At 46.4% G+C, this 23,860-nt stretch overlaps 1 protein-coding gene across 2 annotated transcripts; it reads left to right on the plus strand.

Moving 5' to 3' along the window:
• PEF1 (penta-EF-hand domain containing 1) lies at nucleotides 1-23,328 on the plus strand. Of its 2 annotated transcripts, none has more exons than XM_045584932.1 (5): nucleotides 1-125; nucleotides 15,389-15,635; nucleotides 19,419-19,574; nucleotides 20,045-20,188; nucleotides 22,436-23,328. In XM_045584932.1, exons 1-5 carry the CDS (start codon nucleotides 102-104, stop codon nucleotides 22,663-22,665), a joined length of 801 nt encoding a protein of 266 aa, XP_045440888.1. In that variant the 5' UTR covers nucleotides 1-101; the 3' UTR covers nucleotides 22,666-23,328. The 2 variants fall into 2 exon arrangements, with proteins under 2 accessions (XP_045440888.1, XP_036301148.1); XM_036445255.2 differs by lacking the exon at nucleotides 1-125 and adding an exon at nucleotides 11,618-11,879.
• Nucleotides 23,329-23,860: the final 532 nt, after the last annotated feature.

Genomic DNA, 23,860 nt, shown 5'->3' on the forward strand with positions numbered 1-23,860 from the left:
ATTGACAGGCGCACCATCCAATCAAAAGTGGGTATGTCCTCAGGGAGCAGCTTGAGACCCGGAAGTCCGACCCCTCTCCGATTTGTTACGTCAGAGTCGACATGGCAGGCTATCCCTATAGGCAGGTGAGTTTGTGAACGGCGGGTGAATCCAGGCAGGGGCCTAAAACCCCAGCTTTGCTTTCTCTCCAGTTTCTCTGTGCCCTTTCCATGCTGAGGTTGGCTTGGGCGAGGTCTCGCGTGGACGAGAAGGGAAAAGCCATGGTCGGTTGCGCCGGTCTCACGTTACGCAGAACTGCACGTCGCGCACCCGAGGCTTTGGAGATCTGGGACCCCACCCCCCACACACCCCTCACCCCCGCCCAGACTCAGCCCGGGCCTGGCCTGGGCCCCACGCTTCCCCGAAGCTCCCGCAGGGCGGGTGCCGGGGCTGGGTCATGGACGCCAACACCGCGCTGAGAGCACTGGTCTGTGGGTATGGTTTGGGGCGCCGGATAACAGCACACCCCCGTCGTATTGCATCCGAATAATCAATCAGGAGAATCTTTGGTTTTAGTTGACTCCACAAGTGAGCTCGTTGGACTCCTTGGTCCATCACCTCCATTTCAGGCCCAGGAAAAATGAAACGCAGAGGAGACACAAACTTCCCTGAAGTCACCAGGCACGTAGGCAGCGAACCCTGGAGCTCTCAGCAAATGCTGCTTCTCCAGTTGGCAGCCCTTCTTGATCCAGCAGGGCGATTCTGTGGCCACACCCCTTTGTTGGATGGTAGAATGGTTGAGAGGTTAAGTACAGTTTGGAGTCGGGAAGCTTCCCCCCCCCAACGAGGTGTGTTGCCTTTCGGATCCGAAGTTTCCAACTCTGTAAAATAGGGCCAAGAGATAGGATCTATCTCATACTGGTAGAGCTATTCTAAAGAGTAATGAAGTGATGCTAATAAGCCATTTGGTACCTCTAAGAGTGTAACAGGTGTTACCTTTTCGTATTTTGATTTTTACTAGACTCCTAGAAGGTCAGTGCTGGGAGGGCCCTCAAAAGAGGGCTTCATTTTAAAGAGGGCTTCCAAGTTACCCAAGATCACACTCATTTAGGAGACAAAACCCATGCAGGAGAAAATTGTTAAACTGGGTCATATGGGGTATTACAAAGTGTTCAGTTGAGTATAGTTAACATGCCAAAAGATTGAACTGCAGCCCGTACAGGTTTTGCACACAGGATTTGGATCTCCATTATCTCAGTCATAAAAACCTGGTAGGCATGCTAGCAGGGAGTATTATCCCCAGTTTATAGCTGAGGAACCAGCCCAAAGAGGTTAAGTGGCTTGTCCAAGGTCATACAGAGCAAGGGAGGGGGTGAGGCCAGGGCTAGATCTTAAACTCCTTTCGTTGCATACTTAGTCGAGGTGGGAAAGGGAGAGGCCAGCATGGGCCACCGGGAGGAGGAAGTACTATAACCTAGCAGTGTTTCCCAAGCTCCATTCTATTTTCTGAGTCTTATGAAATGTTAATAGGTATTGCTAACAGAGGAAGATTCTGTGGTTGAATAAGTTTGCAGAATACTCTGTTAAATAGAGCTGAACAGTTTCACCACAGGGCATCATCTCAGTATTTCTTTAGCTTACTTAACCATGGGACACCACCGCTTCCCCCTCTCCCCCACACTCTTTTAATGTGTAGTCATTAAAAATTTTTTTTTTTAATACTAGTATTCCTGAGAAACCTGGTTTGGGTAAACATTGTCATGGTGCATTGTTTTTCAGTGAATGGTCTGCATCAGAATCGCCTAGGAGCTTGTTAAAAAAAGCACACTTTGGGGTTCCATCATAGACCTGTTGTGCAACTAGGAAGTGCCTTATATTTGAATAAGCTTTTGGAGGTAATTTGTGTTCGACCTAGAAGAAGTGACATAGAATTTAAGAGCCTGAACTTCCAGGTTGGACAGAATGAAGCTAGAATTCTAACTCTACTACTTAATAGTTATATGCCCTTAGACAAATTTATTTAAGGGCTTGGAGCCTCCGTTTCCTACTTGTAAGAAGAGAGGACTAATAATACTTCACAGGATAAAACCTATAGGAAGCGTGGCACATTGCTAATGCATAGTGTGTGCCAGTGCGTGGTGGCTTAGTTCTTACTGCTTGATTGTTGTTGCCATGTCCTGCTGCCTGGCCCATGCTCAGTGAAATATTGTAAAGGAGGACAGAGAAACATGTCTGGAATAGAAGAAGTGCTTTTGTTTCCCCATCATACCCTTGTCTACCTCTTCAGCTCCTGGGCCATGGTATCCCAGGAAAGGAAATGGGTTGTTTTAAAGCATCCAAAAGCATAGTGCCACTTCCTCTAGAGGCGCCAGCTTATTATCAGGAGTCAAAACTAATCTTCCACTTCCTTTAGCCCCGGGTCCTCAAGCATGACTACGTGTTGGAGTAATAAAACTCAAGTAACCTTTGGCCCTGTGGAGGAGCCAGCGTGATGGGTTTCAGTGCTTAGAACTTGGTCTCTGAGGCCAGAGAGATTTGGCTTCAAATCCTTGCTCTGCCTGTTCCTTGCAGAAAATTCTTGGAAAAGTCTGAAACTTAGTTTCCCTTTTTTTAAAAGGGGGTTGAAGTGAGGTAATCCATGTAAAGTGCCTGATATGATGTTTTGGTATAATAATTGTTCCACGTGGAAAAGGGATACAGATATATAAATTGCACAGACAGTGTATTAAGTATTAAATGGGAGTAAGTGTAAGGTACTAGGACAGCACAGCTGGGATACCTACACTCAATCTCCAGGGAAGGACGGTGGCATTTAAGCCCAAAATTGAATCTCCAGTAGGACTTAGCTGGATGAAGGAAGGAATGTATTCCAGTAGAGGGAATGGCAGGCTCAAAAGCCAGGAAGCAAGGAGAGCCCAGTATTTTGGAGGAATTTAAGATTAGTCCATGTGCTGTGAGAGGGAGAAAGAGGTAAGAGATGAAGTGAGAAAGGTAAGCGAGGACCAGATACCTTTTTGAGGATTGTGGACTTGGTCCTAAGAGGGAACTGCGGAAGATTTTTCTCCCATTTGTGCTTTGGAGCTATTACCCAGAGCACTGTATGTAAGAAACGTTTTCATAAAAGTTTCATAACTTAATGTTTACAATATCCTGTTATACATAATTATTATTATTTTTTTAATATATTTTATTGATTTTTAACAGAGAGAAAGGGAGAGAGATAGAGAGCTAGAAACGTAGATGAGAGAGAAACATCAACCAGCTGCCTCCTGCACACCCCCTACCGGGGATGTGCCCGCAACCAAGGTACATGCCCTTGACCGGAATCGAACCTGGGACCCTTCAGTCCACAGACCGATGCTCTACCACTGAGCCAAACCGGCTTCGGCTTATACATAATTATTAATAACGAACTACAACGTTCGCTAATGACTGATTGCTATAATTGTGTTGCACTCATTTCCCTTACACACCTTATGTGCAGGCGCACCATTTTTCTCACTGATACTAGCAGCGAATATTTTAGCAGCCGGTTGACATGTCATTAGTCTTGTACTGAGTTTTTTGGTGTGCGCAACAGGAAATATTTCACTTTTGGAGAACAAGAAAAATAGGTTTATTTGCTTATTAATCTGTGCAGTTATTCAATGTCTGGTAAGTTAATGTTCAAGAAAAAAATATTAATTTTTATTAAAATGTTCTATTATTTTATGTTAATGATTACTCATTTATTTCAGCCTTTTGTTTTCAGTATGTCTATTGAAGTAAACCTACATTTCTATGAAAATTGAAGCTTTTTTTTTTTTTTTTTCAGCCACATAAACTTAAATCTTGTTTGTTTGGCCCATGTCAGCCTTTGAGTTTGACATACTTGGTTTAACCCCTTAAAATAGGCTCTAGCCTCCTCCAGCAGGCTCTTGAGGGATAGCTCCAGAGAACAATGCAGCCTATTCTCTTCCCTATCAGGACTTAGCGTGGATCAACCTTTGACCCTTCCAAGCTTCACAAGAGTCTTGGATGTAGAAACATAAGCCCTCAGCGCCAAAAGAAAGTAAAGGACTTTCTGAGTGGATTATTTGGGATGTGAGCTCTCACATGCAGGAATATAGACAGATTCCAAAATTCCAGCACTGGCTGAAAGGTTGGACTATAAGGTCTTTGGGATTTCTTACAATGCTGTGGCTCTCAAATTGGGTCTAGGAACTGGGGTGCAAAAAGAACAAGATTCTTCTGCATCTCCTTGATTCCTGCACTTGAAACCTCTGAAAGAGCACTAATCCAACCCTTCTACAGTAGAAATCTATCAGATTTGACATGCAGTTAGGACAGTCCCTGGCATCGGCACATGGTAGACACGCCCACACATATATTGAAGAGGGTAGGGTAGTGGAGTCATGCAGATCCTGATTAGAATCCCAACTCACCTTTTTAGCTGCATCATCACAGGCACAGTATTAAACTCTCTGCATCGTAATTTTCTCATCTATAAAATGGAGATAATGCTGCTTTTTTAGGGAATAAAACCACTCTTACAGGACTGAGGATCAGTGAGGGCCAATTGAACTGGAAGTATTTAGCAGAGCCTCAATGAAATGTTAATTGCCCCTCCCCACCCATTTCTGTGCTGCTTCGAAAACCATGGTTACTGAACTCCTCCTGTCTTTTTTTTTTCTTTTTCTTTTTTCCCCTTTGACGATCATGTGTTTATCAGCATGAAATGCTCTTGGGAAAACTCTTAAAAAGGCTGACAGCATGGAGTAGTATAAAAGAACCTGGAGTCAGGGATTCTGGTTTTCATTTCTGATTCAGACCTTTTCTGACAACTTGATGGCCCTGGGAACCTCTTTTCTAGCCTGGATTCTGTCTCAGTTGCTGACTCCACTTCATATTCTTGTGCAGCTAGAAATCTGCGTCATTCCAAGCATTTTCCTTTGCCGCTCCTCCCTCCTGCTCTTCCCTAACCTAATTAGTTGCCAAGTCATGTCTAGTCTGTCTCTGAAATAGCTTTAGAATTCATCTTGTTCTCTCCATCTCCAAGCCTGCTATCTGGTTCAGGCCCTGCCAGCCTAGGGCCTACTGCCTCTCCCCTCTTAGCTACTGCCCCCCCCCCCCCCCATCCTTCATACCGCCACTGGTTAATTCTCTAAACAAGGCTCTGATATTGTTCCTTCCCACTGGAAACCCTTCTGTGTTTCTCTTGTTTCCTCCAGCATAAAGCCGAAACTCTTCAGAGTGGTAGTCATTTGTTTAGATTTTTATGGAGACTTGCAGGTGCCAGGCACTGTGCTGGATCCTGGGGTCCTGTGATGATTGAGTCCCACTGTCTGCCCCTGGGGAGCTCACTGTTGCATGGAGAAGACAACAACAGAAACTACTCTTAAGACACTGATAACTCACCAGCTAACTGAAATGCTGCAGGAGAGGTGTATAAAGAGCCTAGCTCTTGCCGAAACTGGTTTGGCTCAGTGGTAGAGCATCGGTCTGCGGACTGAAAGGTCCCAGGTTCGATTCCGGTCAAGGGCATGTACATTGGTTGCGGGTACATCCCCCGTAGGGGGTGTGCAAGAGGCAGCTGGTTGATGTTTCTTCTCATCGACGTTTCTAGCTCTCTATCTCTCTCCCTTCCTCTCTGTAAAATATCAATAAAATATGTTTTTAAAAATAAATAAAGAGCCTAGCTCTCAGTTCTTGCCTCTGCCCCCTGCTTTTTAGCCTGTTCCTTGACCACTCCATGCTTGCTCATAGATTGGTACCTATGCCTCTGTCTCTTCTCCCTTCTGTCTGGAATGTCTTTTTCTGCCTTCCTGTTGGAGAAGGCCTGTGCACCCTTCACTGCCAGCTTCAATATTACACCTACCTCCTCCAGGAAGCCTTCCTTGACCCCTGCATGAATTTTTCATCTTATTGCTCATTTATCATTTGACAAACAGAACAAAATTCCTCAGCTCATGCTTCCTTGATAGCGTTTAAGTAGATGTTTCTGGTGCCACTGATCAGACTATCATAATTATCTGTGGGTTCCTTGAGGATAGACCCTATTTAGTTTTGTGCCCCCAGGCCTAGCAATAATGTCATCACTCTGTAAATGCTTGCTAAATGAAGTCTTTCAATAGCTGTGCACCTCAGTTTCTTCATCTAAAAATGAGCCTACTAGTTTCTTCCTTTTTTCTATAAGAGGATTTGCCAGAGACCCCTGCATTGACAGGAAAAGTGCAACAAGGAATTTAGAAAACCATAAACCTTGGGAGTCAGCAGGGCTGATGCTAGCACAAAAATTCTTACTAGGATTGCAGTGTCTAGAAGCCTTCCCTGGCCTGATTATCTTTGAGTAAATGTTTACTGGCATCTACCGACCTTGGATACTATCTGCTAATTATGTGCTTATTATGTACATGCTATACTACAAGCAATTGTATGACCAAGCTGAATAAAAACTGGCAAGACTAGGGCTCGTGGTTCCTCTCCCAAAAGAGGTTCAACCTGGCCCCCTTGCTTAAAACTTATTTCTTGAGTAGTGCCTTCATTGTGCTTTGGTGCCCCTGCAGTCCCTCCTAAACCCACTGTGAGGTCATAGCAAGTAGCGCCTGAACAGGCACTTGAAGAGAAGGTTCGCCTGAGGGGAATGAAGTGAAAGTGGAAGTTCGATGACCACACAAGCCTGTGCCAGCTGCAACCCTAAGTGGACGAGGACTTTTCTGAAATTAGCCAGGCCATTATGGGGCAGAATTCAAGTGAAGGGGAAAACATTATTGCAGACCTGTTGGCTTACATGCTCAAGGAAAAGGGAATTAAGGTGTCAGAAGGTATTCTCTTACAGTATATCATCAAAGACATAATTCCTGAGATCGTTAGATGGAGAGTGTTGGGAAAGAGTAGGACAGAATTTGAAAAGAGCTCATCGGCAGGGGAAAAACTTGCCCCCAGATTGTTTCTCCTGTGGAACACGGTATTACACTTGCTGGAATTTTTTAGAAAGGCAAAGGAGGATAGACTCCTGCCTTATGCCCTCCGCTCCTTCCGCTCCCACAGAGGACCAAAAAGACAAATTAGAGAAATGGCTTTCATGTCCTCCTCCATCTCTGTGTTCTGATCCTGAAATATTGATTCGCCGCTAATAGAATCAGCTGTTCAAAAAGCTATCCGAGAGGGATTAAGGGACATGACAGTGGAGGAGAGACTTGCTTTTCCTGTTATAGAGGTAGCTAACCCACATAATTCAAATCAAATACTAAGATAGCGTGACAAATTTGACTTGAAAATGATAAAGGCTTTGCGTGAAAGCATAGTACGAAATGGTCCTACAGCTCCCTTTACTAGAGAAATCATGACTAACATTTCTGATGCATTCCTGCCTCCTTTTGATTGGTACTCTGGCTCGTGGCAGCCCTAGATGGAGGGGACTTCTTACTGTGGAAGGGAGAATTTTTGAGAGATGTCAAGAGCAGGATTGTACTAATTGAGGGCAGAATGTTCAAACGACTTCTGAAATGTTAGCAGGACCAGGACAATACAGTGACTTGCAAAATCAGCTAGGGTATGTGCAACAAGCTTATGAGCAGATTAGACTTTGTGGAAGAAAAGCCTGGTGGGCTTTACCAGCTAAAGGGATCCTGAGGGAGCTTTTATTAAGTGTATGCAGGGACCCATGGAATCATTTTCTGATTTCGGGGGTCACCTTACCTGAGTAGTGAGATGGCAAATACAGCATGTAACAGCAGGAGACACTTGATTCAGCAGCTAGCATATGAAAATGCCAATGCTGATTGTAAAAAATATCTGATACCTCTAAGAAAAAGTGGTACTATTACAGAAATAATTCTAGCATGTCAGGATGTAGAATCAAGCACTTTTCAAGCAAACTTACTAGCTACTGTTGTAACAGCGGGGAGTAAAAAAAATGTTTTAATTGTGGGAAGCCAGGACACTTCCTAAAGCAGTGGTTCTCAACCTTTTTAACGCCCCGACCCTTTAATACAGTTCCTCATGTTGTGATGACCCTCAACCATAAAATTATTTTCGTTGCTACTTCATAACTGTAATTTTGCTACTGTTAGTGAATCGTAATGTAAATATCTGTGGTCTCTATAAGCAGCAGTTCTCAACCTGTGGGTCGCTTAAGACCATTGGAAAACACAGATATTTACATTATGATTCATAACAGTAGCAATGAAAATTTTAAAACCCACCCTATAATTTAAAAATAAAGGAAAAACTAAGGGTTTAGTAGATATTGGAGCTAATGTCAGTGTTATTAGTAAAGAATTCTGGTCTCCAAATTGGTCTGTAGTAGAAACTATGGGGTCTATTACAGGGGTTAGAGTTCCTGATAATACTCAACACAGTACTTCAGTGTTAAAATGGCAAAATAAGAAAGGACAAAGAGAATGGTTTCAGTCCTTTATAGACTCCGGAATTTCAGTCAACTTTTGGGGTGGATGTTTGGCACATATTGTAACTGGCAGGGATAGCAGTTAATAACTCAGATGGAGTATCAAGCTGGTCAAGGTTTAGGGGAAAATAATCAGGGGATTAGAAAACCATTCAAGCCAAAGGGAACCCAGGGAGACAAGAAGTACAATAGCAACCTTTTTAGGAATGGCCATTAGTCAATCTACTCATCCTCATGCTAATCCTATACAATATAAAGATAATAAACCTATATGAGTAAATCAGTGGCCATTAACCAAGAAAAAATTAGGTCATATTCATGAATTAATACAGGTACAACTGAAGGCTGGCCACCTAGAGCCTATTAATAGTCCTTGGAATACTCCTATATTGACAATATCTAAGAAGGCGACAGGAAAGTGGCGATTGTTACATATCTTAAAGCAGTTAATGGTACTATACACACCATGGGAGCTTGACAGCCTGGACTCCCAGTGCCTTCACAAATACCTCTAAATTGGTCTCTTATAGTAGTAAATCTCAAGAATTTTTTTTTTCACCATTCCCTTGGCACCTAAACAAAAATTTGCCTTTTCAGTACCATCCATGAACAATGTAAAGCCTATGAAAAAATATCAATGAAAAGTTTTGCCTCAAAGAATGGCCAATAGCCCCACCTTGTGTCAAAAATATGTTGCTCAAGCTATTCAACCATGCATTATCCATTACATGGACGACTTGCTCTTGGCAAGCCAACGGGAAAAGCAGACTTTAGCAATGTTTACCCAATTAAAGCAGTGGTCACCAACCAGTGGTGACCACTGGTGGTCCATGAAGTCCGAAAGGTTGTTGACCACTTAATTAAAGAAAAAATTTCCTAAGTAGGGCTTAAAAATTGCTCCAGAAAAGGTACGGAGAGAAATGCCCTTCAGATACTTAGGAACCATAATTAAAAACCAATGTATTAGGCCTCAAAAGGTAGAAATACAAAAAATAATAATAATAATTGCCTTAAAACCCCGGATGACTTTTAGAAATTATTAAAGGACATTAATTGGTTAAGACCTTATCTAAAAATCTCTACAGAAACAATGACAAATTTATTCAATAACTTAGGGGTGACACTGATCTTTCCTCACCCCAAAGGTTGACAGATAAAGCTAGGGAGTATCGAATAGTTACTAAAAATTAAACAGGCCACATCCTCAGCCCAAGTAGCATGGGTACAGCCTGAGTTGCCTGTGTTAGGACAGATCAATCCTACTACAAACAGTCCCACTGAGGTCATCTTTCAAAACAAGAACTCTCCTCCTATTATTAAGTGAATTCATCTGGGGCATCAAACCTCTAAAACTGGTTACATATATAGAACTCATGGCTCAGTTAATACCTCAACTCAAAAAGCACTGCAGGCAGCTTAAAGAAGAAAAGCCCCAGTACATTTATCCCCCCCTTACCGGGAAGTAGTTAGAAACCTTATTTCAGAATGATTTAAATGGGCAAATTGGAATAAATGAATATTCGGGGGCACTTAGTTGTCACCTACTAAAAGACAAATTACAATTTTTATATTACACCCCAATTATTATACCAAAAAGTACCAGACAGGAACCTTTTCCTGAAGCATTAACTATTTTTACTGGTGGCTCCTCTAATGGTAAGGCTGCACATCATACAAAAAACTCAGACCAAGTCACACTTCTGTACAAAGAATTAAGTTAAAGGCTCTCAAGGCTGCATTGCAAAATTTCCAGAAGCCTCTCAATATTTCTAATTCTCTCTGCTACTGGCCTAGGAAACAAAATTGAAACTGCTTGATTAAAATGGCTCAGTGACCCAAGTCTATACTGTTTAAACAGTACAGCAAATTGTACACCAAAGACAATATCCCTTTTATATTACTCACCAGAGGCCTGGTGCACAGAAATTCATGCACTTGGGGGGGTCCTTTAGTCTGCACCCTGTTGCAGTCCGGGTCCCTTTGGCTGATGTCCACCTGTCAGCTTAGGCCTGCTCCCTGGGGATTGGGCATAAGCTGTTGGTTGAACATTCTTAGTACTGCTGAGGAGGTGGGAGAGGTTCCCACCACTGCTGCTGCCTGACCAGTCATGAACCGGCTTCTGGCTGAGCAGGGCTCCCCCTGTGGAAGCATACTGACCACCAGGGGACAGCTCCTGCATTGAGCATCTGCCCCCTGGTGGTCAGTGCATGTCATAGCAACTGGTCGTTCCCCGTCAATTTGCATATTACCCTTTTATTATATAGGATTATTATATAGGCTATGAGGACTTATACAACCCTGCCTGGTCAGTTAACAAAACAAAATGCATATGTCAATCAGTCGTTTCATTACAGCATGCCACAGAATCTCATCAGCTTTTACATCAGCCTGCCAAAATATTATCTAAATAATTCTCAGTCACAGCAGGCTAAACAAATTATCAAGGAATGTCCCACTTGTATGTTACATCTGCCTCAAGGGCCTAATACAGAAATTAACCCTCGGGAATTGAAAAGGGACCATATCTGGCAAAAATGCATTATACTCCTTTTGGACATCTTGGGGCATTGCATGTCTCTGTAGAAACCTTTTCAAAGGTCCTTTGGGCCATCCCATCTACAGGGAAAATGGCAAAACAAATCATTAGTCATTGCCGAATTGCTTTTGCTACCATGTGAATTCCAAAAATTATTAAAACTGACAATGGACCTGCATACACAAGCTGTCATTTCTAGCAATTTTATGCAAAATGAAAAATTCAACACATTACAGAAATACCAGGCAACTCCCAAGAACAGGCAGTTGTGGAACACCAACATCAATGGCTAAAATCCCAACTTGGAAAACAAAAAAGGGAAATACTAGAGAAATCTCTCGTAGGTAGACTACATCAAGCCTTAATTACCTTAAATTTTTTCACTTGTAACATTGATGGTAAGACCCCAATGAAGCAGAACTGGTGTTGTGATGAGCCAAAGGAAAAAGGCGTGGTCAGGTGGAAGGATCCTGAGTCTGATTTATGGAAGGGTCCCGACCCTTTGTTAACATTTGGTCGAGAATATGCTTATGTATTTCCAGGAAATTACTCCACGCCTGAGTGGATTCTTGCAAGGAACATCAAACTTCAACATGGATCCACAGAAGGAACTGACCAAACTATTGAAAACCATGCACCGGGAACCTCAATCTGTTCCCTCTCAACTGTACCCCCTCAACCTGTACCCTCTCAACCTGTACCCCCTCAACCTGTATCCCCTCAACCTGTACCACCTCAACCTGTACCTGTGGCCGCAGACAATCAACCACTCTGCCCCCAAGAAGCATTAGCCCCAAGTAACGTGAGGAAGATAAGGAGTAGGATGTGAAAGAAGCAGACAAGAGAGAGTCTGGAAATGACATGGGAATGGTGAAGAAGACAATTCATAAAGCTGAGAAAGTTTGTGAGGACACAAGAATCCCGAGAACACCTGAGAATGTTTTCCTTGCCACGCTAGCAGTCGTCAGTTGTGCGGTAATACTACTAAGGGCACATGGGGAAGTGTATATACTTATGTTCCTGACCCTCCATGGGTGAGACCCCTTACCTGGGCTGATCCCCCACCTCGTATAGTCACCAATAATACCAAGCACCTTGTTCATCCCCAGGGGGACCACAGGTAGGACAAGGAAGTATCTGGGCAAACTATAATTATACGGGTGTCACCACACACCTTCCCTTTTGTATGACAAAGAATCAAACTACTGCACCTTTGTGTGTAGAATTAAAGAGAAGTCTTTGGTTAGCATGGACACCAAAGGAAGTGGGGGTGGGGGTGGGCCCCGCAAAAGCCCACATCTACTCTCCCTGGGTGCTCCTGGGAGAGGTACAGAAAATGTATTATTAATAAGATGTCCCTCCCAAGCCATTAGGTAAAAATTTTTATAACTGGTATCCCACAGGGGAAGAAATTAATTGGCAAGACTGTTATAGAGCCTACTCCACCAACAACAATCTTACATAGGGACAAGTTCTGAAAACAATAATTTTCTTTTGTGAATTGGTGCCCCCATGGGTCTGCATATAGTAGCAATCACACCTTGAAATGGAAAGGGACTGCATCCTGCCTGTATGTTGAATCTAATCACTCCACTTCGTGGCATGGAGGAGGATTTGTTGGATCTCAATTACAACGTGATCATTGGCCCCTACAAAACACAATGGAAATGAGCTACTGCACTTCCACCTATGGAATGGTATAGTTATCACTATAGCTTAAATAACTCTACTCATACTTACAGCCTATGGGGAACTCCCAATAAGACAGTACTTGCCACCGCCTGTGTATTTGATCTTTTTGTACTCCTCTCAGGCTCCATCCAGATACAACTTAATACAAGTCAATTGTATAAGGTATCATCACAGGCTGCACACTGTCCCATTGTGTTAATTCTACCTATTGAAAGAATTCCCTTGTGATACTAAGACAACCTGTTTTCGCTTGGGTTCCTACTCACCTAACTGAGCCTTGGGAATCTCATCAAACCTACCACTATTACATGACATAGTAAAAATCTTAAAATGACAAAAATTCCTTGGAATGTTAATTGCAGTACTCTTGGCTCTAGTATTGTTATTTCTGTGAGAATTGCTGCTTCATGGTACAAACTGTTCAAACTTTTCAGTTTGTACAACAAGTTAAGAAAATTGTAAGACCCTATGCCGAAAACGGTTTGGCTCAGTGGATAGTGCGTCAGCCTGCGGACTGAAAAATCCCAGGGTCAATTCCGGTCAAGGGCATACCTTGGTTGCGGGCACATCCCCACTAGGGGGTGTGCAGGAGGCAGCTGATCGATGTTTCTCTCTCTTCGATGTTTCTGACTCTCTATTCCCCTCTCTTCCTCTCTGTAAAAAATCAATAAAATATTTAAAAAAGAAAAAAAAAATGTAAGACCTTAGCCATACAAAAAAAGAATTGACAGTCAATTTGAAATAGAATTATTGGCATTAAAATCAACAGTTCTATGAATGAGTGATAAAATCCACAGCTAAGAGCAAAGAATGTCCCTAGAGTGTCGTCATAATTTTTCCTAGATTTGTGTGACTCCTGTTCCCTATAACAGCATTTTTAGGTCCTTGGGAATCAGTAAAAAATCACCTTCTTGGTAGGTACTTAGGGTAAAGGTAACACAACCTTTAATATTTTAAAATTACAACAACATATTGCACAATTATCCCACGCAAACTTACAAACTAGTTCCATAGATGCCTAGCAACAATTTAAAAAGGATATGGAAAAATTCAATCCTTTTCATTGGGTCTCCCTACATTTACCTTTTAGCATAACCACTATTGTCTTTCTTATTCTTGGGTTTGTCTGTATTTTTAGTTTGCAAAATGCAAATGAAGTCTTAAAAAGACCCAAGCTCTACAGACAGCTTTTCAAGATTTAGTAAGAAAAGAAAAGGGGGGAGATGCCAGAGACCACCGCATAGCAGCATGGGCATGAAAGTGCAACAAGGAATTGGAAGGCCATAAACCTTGGCCGTCTGCAGGGCCAACAGCAGCACAGATTGCTCTTGCTGAGGTTGCGGTGTGTGGAAGCATTCCCTGACCTGATAATCTTTGAGTAAATGTTACTGACTTCTATCAACCTTTAATGCTATGCTTACTATGTGCTCTGCCTACATGCTTTACTAAAAGCAGTGTATGACCAAGCTGAATAAAAACAGGCAAGACTAGGACTTGTGGTTCTTCTCCCAAAAGAGGTTCCACCTGGCCCCAGTGCTTAAAACTTATTTCTTGAGTAGTGTCTTTGTGCATTGGTCCTCCTGCAGTCCCTCCTGAACCCGCTGTGCAGGGCGCAGCAAGGATTGTTGACAGGATTCTGCCAGGACCATTTGTGCGTATGTGAAAGTGCTTTGTAAACTACACGTGATGGCTTTAATGCAGGGCGGGAAGGAAAGGGTTTGGTTGCTGCCAGGTTGCATCAGGCCTCTAGAATGTGGTAGGGAAGGCCAGAAGATCTGTCTGGCAGCCCCTGCTTTGTTGGCCTTGGGGCATTTCCGAGGGTGCCCTCGGCCAGAAGCAGTTTATGGCTTTGTTCACAGGGCTCATTGTGGAGAGCTACTTCCTGGCTTGGTGTCCAGCCTGTTCTTTGGGTGTGCCCAGACTTTTCAGTCCCCACTCCCTTTTCTATCCTACCTTGGAATCCTATTCCCTATTGCAGGAGCAATGGGAGTGTTTGGGTTTGGGCGTGGGTGGGGAGTGATCTAGCTTCGCCTCTACCTTCAACTCATCCTTTATAATAGCCTAATATGCAAATTGACTGAATGGTGGAACGATTGCACACTGACCACCAGGGGACAGACACTCAACGAAGGAGCTCCCACAGCCCGCAGGCTCCAGGCCAGCTAAGGCGGGTGCCAGCGGCTCCCCTTCCCCCATACCCTGCTGGTCATCGACATGCAGCAGCAGTGGGGTCGGAGGGGGCTGATGATTGGTGGCACGAGGTTGGCCAAGATGGATGCCAGCAGGGCCCCAACCCCCGATTGCCCTGCTGGTCTACCTGTGCATGATTTTGTGCACCGGGCCTCTAGTAGTGTGATATGAACAAGTCCCTTCCCCTCTTTTGGCTGAAGAGGTTACTAGTAAATTGGGTCGTCATCCCTCTCCAACTTCCTTGGGAATCGTTTTCAGTTTTAGGTCTCAGCTCAAATGCTGCTTTCTTAGGGAAACCCTGGTTTCACCATCTCATTTGTGATCCATGGCACATGACTCAGGCGTCCATTTTACACACCTGTTTCCTTATGCGGGTTCGTTAGGTGTTACGGACAGGATTTCCATGCCTCTCCTGTCCACTGTGAGCTCCTTCAGAACTTGTCCCTCTCCTTTATATCTCTGCCTAGTTTACTGCACAGGGCTTTTCTGATGATGATGATGATGATGTAATAATGATTTATTGATCATTTTCTTTATGCCCGACACTGTTGTTTTTTTTCTTTTGTTGATGGTTTTCAGACTAATACCTTGCTTTTTTACAGGCCTTCTCAGGAACTGGCGACCAAGCGTCGGGAGGGCAATATGGCAGCGGGGTTCCCCCTGGTGGCGGTTATGGAGGAGGTCCAGCCCCTGGAGCACCTTACGGATACCCTAACCCTGGGGCCTTCCCCTCTGGAGCTCCAGGAGGACCCTATGGTGGTGCAGCCCCAGGGGGTCCCTATGGTCAGCCACCTCCAAATTCCTACGGTGGCCCACCCCCTGGGCCTTATGGACAGGGACCTCCTCCGGGTAAGTAGGGATTTGGGGCTCCACATGCCTCTGACCTCGGCCTCAGCTACCCAGGGCCCATCCTTGTCCTTCCTGTAATGTGCAGGCAGCCTAGCATCTTGCTTCTAGCTTCAGCTTGCATCCGTGGAATAGAAGTGTTTTAGTTGGCTTTGCTGTGGTCACAACAACTCCAGTCTCTCTGGCTACAACAGCAAACAGTTCTTTATTGCTTGCTCACACTTCCTCTTGCTTACATGTCAGCAGCTGTGCGTTTGGCTGCTGATATTCTGCCCCAAATGTCTTTTCTTTCCAGGCTCCAGGCTGGAGGAACAGCCATTATTTGAGATTTGTTCTTGTTGCAGACAAGAAAGAGCAGGAGAGTCAGCAGGAATGTGTGATACCTCTTAAAGTTTCTGCTTTCAAGAACTTTATATCTCCCAATCCTGTTCTCTCTGGTCCAGCCTCTTACCAATAAGATGGGAGTGGATGCTCCTCATGGAGGGGCTCTGCAAGCCACCAGGCAGTGGAGAGGATTGACAGTGCTCTTACAGGGGACACAGTGAGGGCAGGGCATAGGTGAGCAAGTAATTGGAGATAATACAGCCTATCACTGGAAGAAGCCCCATTTCTGTGTAAGGGAGACTGACTACTACATGTGGAAAGGCAAGGTAGTTAGTTGTTGATAGCTTGGGATTTTGAGATCAGACAACCTACTGACCTGACCAGATTACTTTATCTCCTTAAGCCTGTAAAATGGGTGAATGTCCCTCGACATTGTTAATAAGGATAAAATACGCATGAGCAGTGTCTGGCATGTGAGAAGGGCTTAATAAACAGTATTCTCTGAGAAGATTCATACTGAGACATTCTTAGCAAAGAGGTGTTCAGCATTTAATGTGATAGCAGATATGGCAAGGGCCTTACCACTGACAGATGCTGAGGCAGGCACATGGTGAGAGGAGCTAGGGGCGGGATAAAAAGCAGAGATACTAAAGGTGAGGTACTGGACAACATGGGGAGGAAGTGGGGGCTTGGTTGTTCAGTGGAGGCAGAGAATCTTGGGGGAGGGTTTCGGGCTCTGAAGATTTCTGAGTGGTCTCAGGGGTCAGGGGAGGTGAATGCCCAGTCCCCAGTTTCCTTCCACACTCCTTCAGCCAGCCTCTTCACCATGTGCTGTACCCAGGAGACCGAGCAAGCAGCAAGGCAGCCTGGAACCAGTCTGGTGCACCTGAAGGCCTCCTGGGAATGGCTTGCTGGGGAGCTGCGGCATCTTAGCAGATGGACTCAGGCAGGAGGCTCTGAGGGGGATGTTCAGACCATGGTGTTCTAAACCTTGAGCTGTGGCATTTATCTTGTCAGAGCCCAGAGCTTCTGGCCATTTACTTTCAGCTCAGCAGCTTCATGGTGGACTTCCTCATCCTTTCAAAATCTTGTCTCTGAGCCTACAGGAGGTCACTGTAGGGAAACCTTACATTAGAGGCTTATCCCTCCAGGGCCTGAGGCCAGAGAGAATCTCGGGGGCTGCAGAAGAAAGGAAAGATGTGCCTTAGGCTCTTAGCTGCTCTCTCTGTAACTCTTCACCCAGCTGGCCACCCACCTTGCCACCTCTGCAGTGCAGCTAGTGGCCCCCTGCAGCAGTGCTTTAAAGCGCGATCCATATATCATCTGTAAAAAAGGATGGGACTCCACCTGAAGCCCCACCTCAGCCCCACTGAATGCAGGGTCTGAGGTTGGAGCACCACTGCTCTGTAAGACAGGGTTGACCAGGACGGGTGCCCCACCGCCCACTGGGAATACCCGGATGGCACTCCAAACCCAAAGGGCCTTTCCAGCCTCCTCACCTGGATTGCTTCTCCCTCCCATCAGACCCCTTAGTGTACTCTGAACATACTCTGTGTTTCTTCTCTCTGTAACAGCTGTCATCTTTTCAGATCCAGTTTACTAAGTATTCCTCCTCCATGGAAATGGGACTGCACATATTCCAGGCCTTTTGCTGAAACTTTCTGTTGTTGTTATCTGATTTCGTCATTACAACCACCTTGGGAAGCAGGTCTGAAAAGAATGAAACAATTAGTCTAAAGTTGCACAAATTAGCAAGGGTCAGAGCTCTTTGCTTTCAGAGCCCGGCTCTTCCATGCAAACTGCAGGGACCACCTGTTCCAGAAACTGTCCCTCTGTGGGCTGTGGCCCTCACTCTCCATGGCAAAGCTGCTGTTTTAGGAAGGACGGGGGTGGGGCAGCCTGATTTCCCATTCAGAGAAGCTAGATAGTCCCTCCGTCAAGCAAACCTCCTGGCCTCATCTCTGGGACTGGGTGGTGGTTTCTGTGCTCCAGGAGGGCCTGTGGCTGTGGCTGATACTGCCCGTGGGAAGGGGCCTTTTTTGTGGCCAGATAGGTCATTAGGTTTAGCAGTGCTGTGTAACTGCGGCCTCTCCTAAGATAGTCTTCTGTCCATTCTATCTTCCCTTCCATTTCTCATCCTTTCCCCTTCTCTCCAGCTCACTCCATGTCTTTTCAAGTGAGTGACCCTTTCCTCCATCTACTGACAGACGCACAAAGCTACCTACGGTACATACTCCCAGCAGATACAGCAGCACTAATAATCTGCAGTCACATAGTGCTTAGATTGTAGCAGGAGCTGATTTAGGGTTTTCATATTATTATATCTTCATAATTTATGAGGTAAATGCTACTGTGGCCTCATTTTACAGATAAGAAAACTGCTACACAGAATTTAAATACAGTGGTGCCTCGCATAAAGAACGCCTCGCACAGCGAACGCTGCACACAACGAACTTCATTTCATGATTCATACAACGAACTTCGTTTCACACAACGAAGTCGCCCGAGCTTCCACGACTGCTTCGCCCGAGCTTCCACGATCGCTGCCGATGTATTGCATCCTTCCGCGCAGGCACTGCAGGCAGTCATTAGTCACTGCGCTTAACTTAAGCACGTATCGCGGCAATCGTTCTTCATTACGAATTAAATCACGCACGTATCACGGCAGTCGTCCTTTTAAGTTAAACTCAATATTTTTTTTATATCATGGCTTCCAAAAAAAGCAGGAAGGTGATTTCAGGTTTTTCATGAAACCATCGGCCAAAAAGCAGAAAATGGATGAAGATGTGCAAGATTCGGTAGACTCTACTTAGTCTGTCTGAAAATTAAAAAAATGTGGTTTTTTTTTAAAAATTATGTTTTTAGATGTATCTAAATAAAAATAATAACAAAAAATTTATCTTTTTTTATGTCATCTTAGCATATTTTATGCTTCAGAACGAATTATTTTTTTTAACATGTATTGTTATGGGAAAACGCGTTTCACATAACGAACTTTTCGCATAACAAACTTGCTCCTGGAACGAATTAAGTTCGTTGTGTGAGGCACCACTGTAACCAGGGCTATAAAATGGGGGTTGGGGGCTGAGGCTCTGAGGGGTCTTGGGTTGACAGAAGGAGGTTGGAAAGGCCTTTGGTCCGGAGTGCTGTTACACTGAGGCCAGCTCAGCACGAACTGAGCACTTTCCCTCTGTACGTGCCTCTGTGCTAGCCGCTGGGGATGCAGAGATGAGTTAGGCTCCTGCCCAGCGGTTGCTCCAAGTCTAACCAGGAAGGCGGTTTAAAAACATGTACACGGTGGAGTGAGCAGGGCCATAAAAGAGAAGGAGTAGGTCCCCTTAGATCTCTGTGGATAGAGAGAACTGCTAGACAGGGAGGCACTTAGACTGGCTCTTACCAGCATTTCTGCGGATTGGCCTCGAGACCTCCGTTGGACTCCCTGGTTTGCACCCCTTCCTGCAGGCGGCGCCCCTCCCAATGTGGATCCTGAGGCGTACTCCTGGTTCCAGTCAGTGGACTCCGATCACAGTGGCTACATCTCCGTCAAGGAGCTGAAGCAGGCGCTGGTCAACTCCAACTGGTCCACGTTCAATGACGAGACATGCCTCATGATGATAAGTAAGTGCCAGCCCTTCCCCATGGGCTCGGGCCAGAGCCACCTGATGTCTGACTGTAGGTGGGTGGGTGACCATTCTCAGAAAAACTGTTTAGCCAGAGCGGATTTCAGACAGGAAACTGGGTTCAAGGAGAGATCTCCTAGACTGAGAGCGCTTCCCCGAGATCTTTTCTCGAGTTCCAGGCCCTGCTGAGTCACAGGCTGACTCCATTTCCCATTCTTCAGAACGGGGCTCCATGCCCTGGTGGGAGATGGCAGGGAGGGGTCATCTGCCAGGCCTGCAGAGAAAATGCAGTTCTGGAAGGGGTGGCCAGGGGCGGGGCTGCTGTGGCACTCGATGAAGGCAAGTCTTAGGGCGAATCAGCTGGGCCTTGGGTCTGTGGTTCTGTGCAGTCTCCGGTGCCATCAGCCTGAGGAGAAGGGCTGCCTGCGGACCCTGAAGCCTGCCTTCTCTCTTTCCCGTCTCCCCAAGACATGTTCGATAAGACCAAGGCAGGCCGCATCGACGTCCACGGCTTCTCAGCGCTGTGGAAGTTCATCCAGCAGTGGAAGAACCTCTTCCAGCAGTTCGACCGAGACCACTCGGGCTCCATCAGCTACACAGAGCTGCAGCAAGGTGAGGGCAGTGTTCTCTGCTAAGCGGAGCAGGGCCTTTTCTCCAGCCCAGGGGTCGGCAAACTCATTCGTCAACAGAGCCAAATATCAACAGTACGACGATTGAAATTCTTTTGAGAGCCACATTTTTTAAACTTAAACTATATAGGTAGTACATTCTTATTAACTTAGTTGGGGTACTCCTAAGCTGGCCTTTGCTAAAAACTCAAGGGGCCAAAGAGCCTCATGTGGCTTGCGAGCCGCGGTTTGCCAAACACGGCTCTAGCCTCTGACTACCAATGTCCACTGCCCTGCTAAATACAGCCCTCAGCACAGAGTGACTCCTCTCCTTTTGTGGCCTGGCTGCGGCTTTGAGCCAAGACCCAGGGCAGGGGGACACCTGGGTCCGGGGTCAGGGCTGGACTCCTGGTGATGGGACTCCTGGCAGTGCTGGGTGAGACAGGCCCAGCCTACAGAGCCTCGGGGATGGAAATGTAGTTCCCAGGGTCCGGTGAGACCAGTATGTGTGGTGTGTGTGGCTCTCTCCGCCCTAGTGTCTAGCATGCAGAATGGGAAGAGCCTTGTGTGGGGGCTCAGAAAGATGGCTTCTGTTGCTGGCTCTACCAGAAGGCAGTTACCTTCCCCACTCGGGCCCAGACTCTAAATGCTGCAGTGGGGTAAGATGATCAGAGGCCACAGTTCCAGGTCTGGGTCCAGTTCTGACTCTAGAGCAGCGGTCGCCAGAGGAAGAGTGTTCGTGGTTTGATGAGAACCTGAGAGGGGGAAAGGGATCCCCAGAGAACCCAGCCCCTTGTCCTGGCCGTGGATTTCAGTCCCACTGAGGAGTTCTGTGGTGGGGAGGGGAGGAGTCACCATGTCTGCACCCTGGCAGAAGGGAGAGGAGATGGCCTGTACTGACCACCTATTCTTTTGCAGAGTAAATATTGGTAAGGGTGATGTTATTGCAACCAAACTAGTAGTTATTGAATGAATGTTGGCTAAGCACTGTAATAAGTTCTTTCAACGTGTTACATTATTCATTCTCCTCCTGTGCAAGGTACTGTTTATTCTCTCTCTCTTCCCAACCCTCCGCCCCTTAGATGAAGGGTCCCTTTTGATTATCCTTTTATGGATGAGAAAACTGAGGCATGGAGTAGGTAGCACACTCTCGGGCCACGTAGCCTAAGGAGAGATGAGACTAGCCTGGGGCAGTAGATTATGCAGAGAGTGAAGGAGGGAGAGGGAGAGAAGAAGGGAGGGAGGAAGAGAAGGAAGAAGGGAAGGAGGAGGGAGAGAGGGGGGAAGGGAGGGTTGAAACCTCCCAGGCCGGAGGGACGTGGGCAGCAGCACAATAGGCTGTGACCTTGGAACTGCCCACAGCCTTGCCTGGGTCAATGATGATGTTTTTATTATTTGTGTGTGTGTGTGTGTGTGTGTGTGTGTGTGTGTGTGTGTATGTGTGTGTATGTGTGTGTTTGTTGTTTTTAAATATATTTTATTGATTTTTTACAGAGAGGAAGAGAGAGAGAGAGAGAGAGCGAGCTAGAAATGTCGATGAGAGAGAAACATCGACCAGCTGCCTCTTGCACACCCTCTACCGGGGATGTGCCCGCAATCAATGTACACGCCCTTGACCCGAATCGAACCTGGGACCTTTCAGTCTGCAGGCTGACGCTCTACCACTGAGCCAAACCGGATTCGGCTGATGTTTTTATTATTTATAACAACACTTACTGGGTGTCTGTTATGTGTCAGGCACTGTGCCCGGTGCTTTGCCTGATCTCCTTTCATCCTTACTGAAACCGACCAGGTAAGTGTTGTTCCCATTTAGAGATGGTACCTCAGAGGACTAGCAAGGTTAAGTAACTTGCCGAGGGCTGTTTTGACTCCCGAGCAGGTCCTCGGAACCCCTGTGTGTGCTGCCTTGGCTGTCTGCCCCGGTTCAGTGGTGCTGTGGTCTCAGTCTTCCTGTAATGTGGACGATCAGAGCCGAGCATGAGTGGCCTGGTGTCATTCAGGGGCCCAGGAGCCCCTGGCTAACAGATCTTAGTGGAGATTTAGAGAAAGGGACGAGCCTTCCAGCTAAGGGGGCATCCAGGCGGAGCCCCTGTTGTGCTGCTGCCATCCTGGACAGACCCTTGGGACTTCTGTCCTCTTCCTCCTCCGGTGCTTGATCCCACAAGCCCCCTGAAGTGTTGTGCTCTGGAGCTGGTTGATGGCAGTGCTCACGATGGGTTTTGTGTCTGCTCTGTGTACCCCTCCTCTCCAGCTCTGTCCCAGATGGGCTACAACCTGAGCCCCCAGTTCAGCCAGCTCCTGGTCTCCCGCTACTGCCCGCGCTCCGCCAGCCCCGCCATGCAGCTGGACCGCTTCATCCAGGTGTGCACGCAGCTGCAGGTGCTCACCGAGGCCTTCCGGGAGAAGGACACCGCCATGCAGGGCAACGTCCGGCTCAGCTTCGAGGACTTCGTCACCATGACAGCTTCTCGGATGCTCTGACCCAGCCTGTCCGTAGAGAGTGGTGGCGCTGGGGTGCCTCTCCTGGCTCTGGAGTGGGAGAAGCGTGTGGGCCGCTCTCCTTTACTGCTCCTCCTCCTCCAGTGATTTCGCCAAGAGGCCTGGGACCCCTGTGTCATAGCCACGAAATAGTGGGCCCTGGGCTTGATGTGGGAGAGGACTGGAAGGTACGTGTCCTTTCAGCCCTGAGCATAGCCGTGCAGCAGGAGCAGAGATGCCAGTCATTATGATCGGCTGGACTCCAGCCTCTCTTTCCCTTCTGTGCCCCGACGTAAGTGTTCATCGGTGTTTTACTGTGAGCACCTGTCTCCCCGCGCCCATTCTGTCCTTTCAAATGAAGCCAGTTTCTCCAAAGTGGAGCTGGCCAAGCATGGAAGAGAGGGACCAGGGCTTGCATTCCACCACCCCCATGCCCACCTCCGTGTGTGTCAACTCCTAGCCACCCGGGCTGTCCGTGCTCGGGGAGTTTGGGCAGTCTGCTCTCTGAGCATATTGGGCAAGGCTGCTGCACTCCTCAGCTCGGACCCCTCACTTGCCCACCACTTGTCCCCAGGGGACAGTTGCCACCTCCCTCTGCCAATGCCCTTTTCATTCGGAGCCAAAAGTTCAGTGAAACTGTAAGCTTCAATAAAAGGATGAACTCTGTCCCACATTTTCCACTCTGCCTTCCCAGCTACGGATTTATGTGCTCATCTGTTCAGTCACTCAGTTATCCTTTCATTCAACAACGATTTAAGTATCTACTGCGCACCGCGCCGCTCGGAAAGTAGCAGCGGAGGGGGCATCGTCTACACGAGGCTGCTGTCATTTACAGGGTGAAGTTGAAGGGCAGGGGGCTGGACTCAGCTCAAGAGGCCAATTATGTGTTTTATTACTGTTTTAGGGCTGGCATTCTGAGCAGGACGCAGCCACTCCAAACTTTACAGCCTGGCCTTTTTTATTATCTCAAGCCCTCCCTGGTTTCATCCTCCAGACAAACTGCATTTATTAAGCCATAACTTTCCCCCCGTGTTTATTAAGCACAGACAGCAGTACTTGTCTGCCGGCTCTTCCGATCAGCATGATAACCAGTCTACACTGAACGTCCATGGTGAGCTGACAAAATTTCAGTCCAAACACCAGACACCTGGTTTGCCCGGGGGACCTTACCATGGCTGATGGTGGGAAGATCCTTTTG

The sequence above is a fragment of the Pipistrellus kuhlii genome, unplaced genomic scaffold, assembly GCF_014108245.1.
Source record: "Pipistrellus kuhlii isolate mPipKuh1 unplaced genomic scaffold, mPipKuh1.p scaffold_m20_p_2, whole genome shotgun sequence".
NCBI lineage: Eukaryota > Metazoa > Chordata > Mammalia > Chiroptera > Vespertilionidae > Pipistrellus > Pipistrellus kuhlii.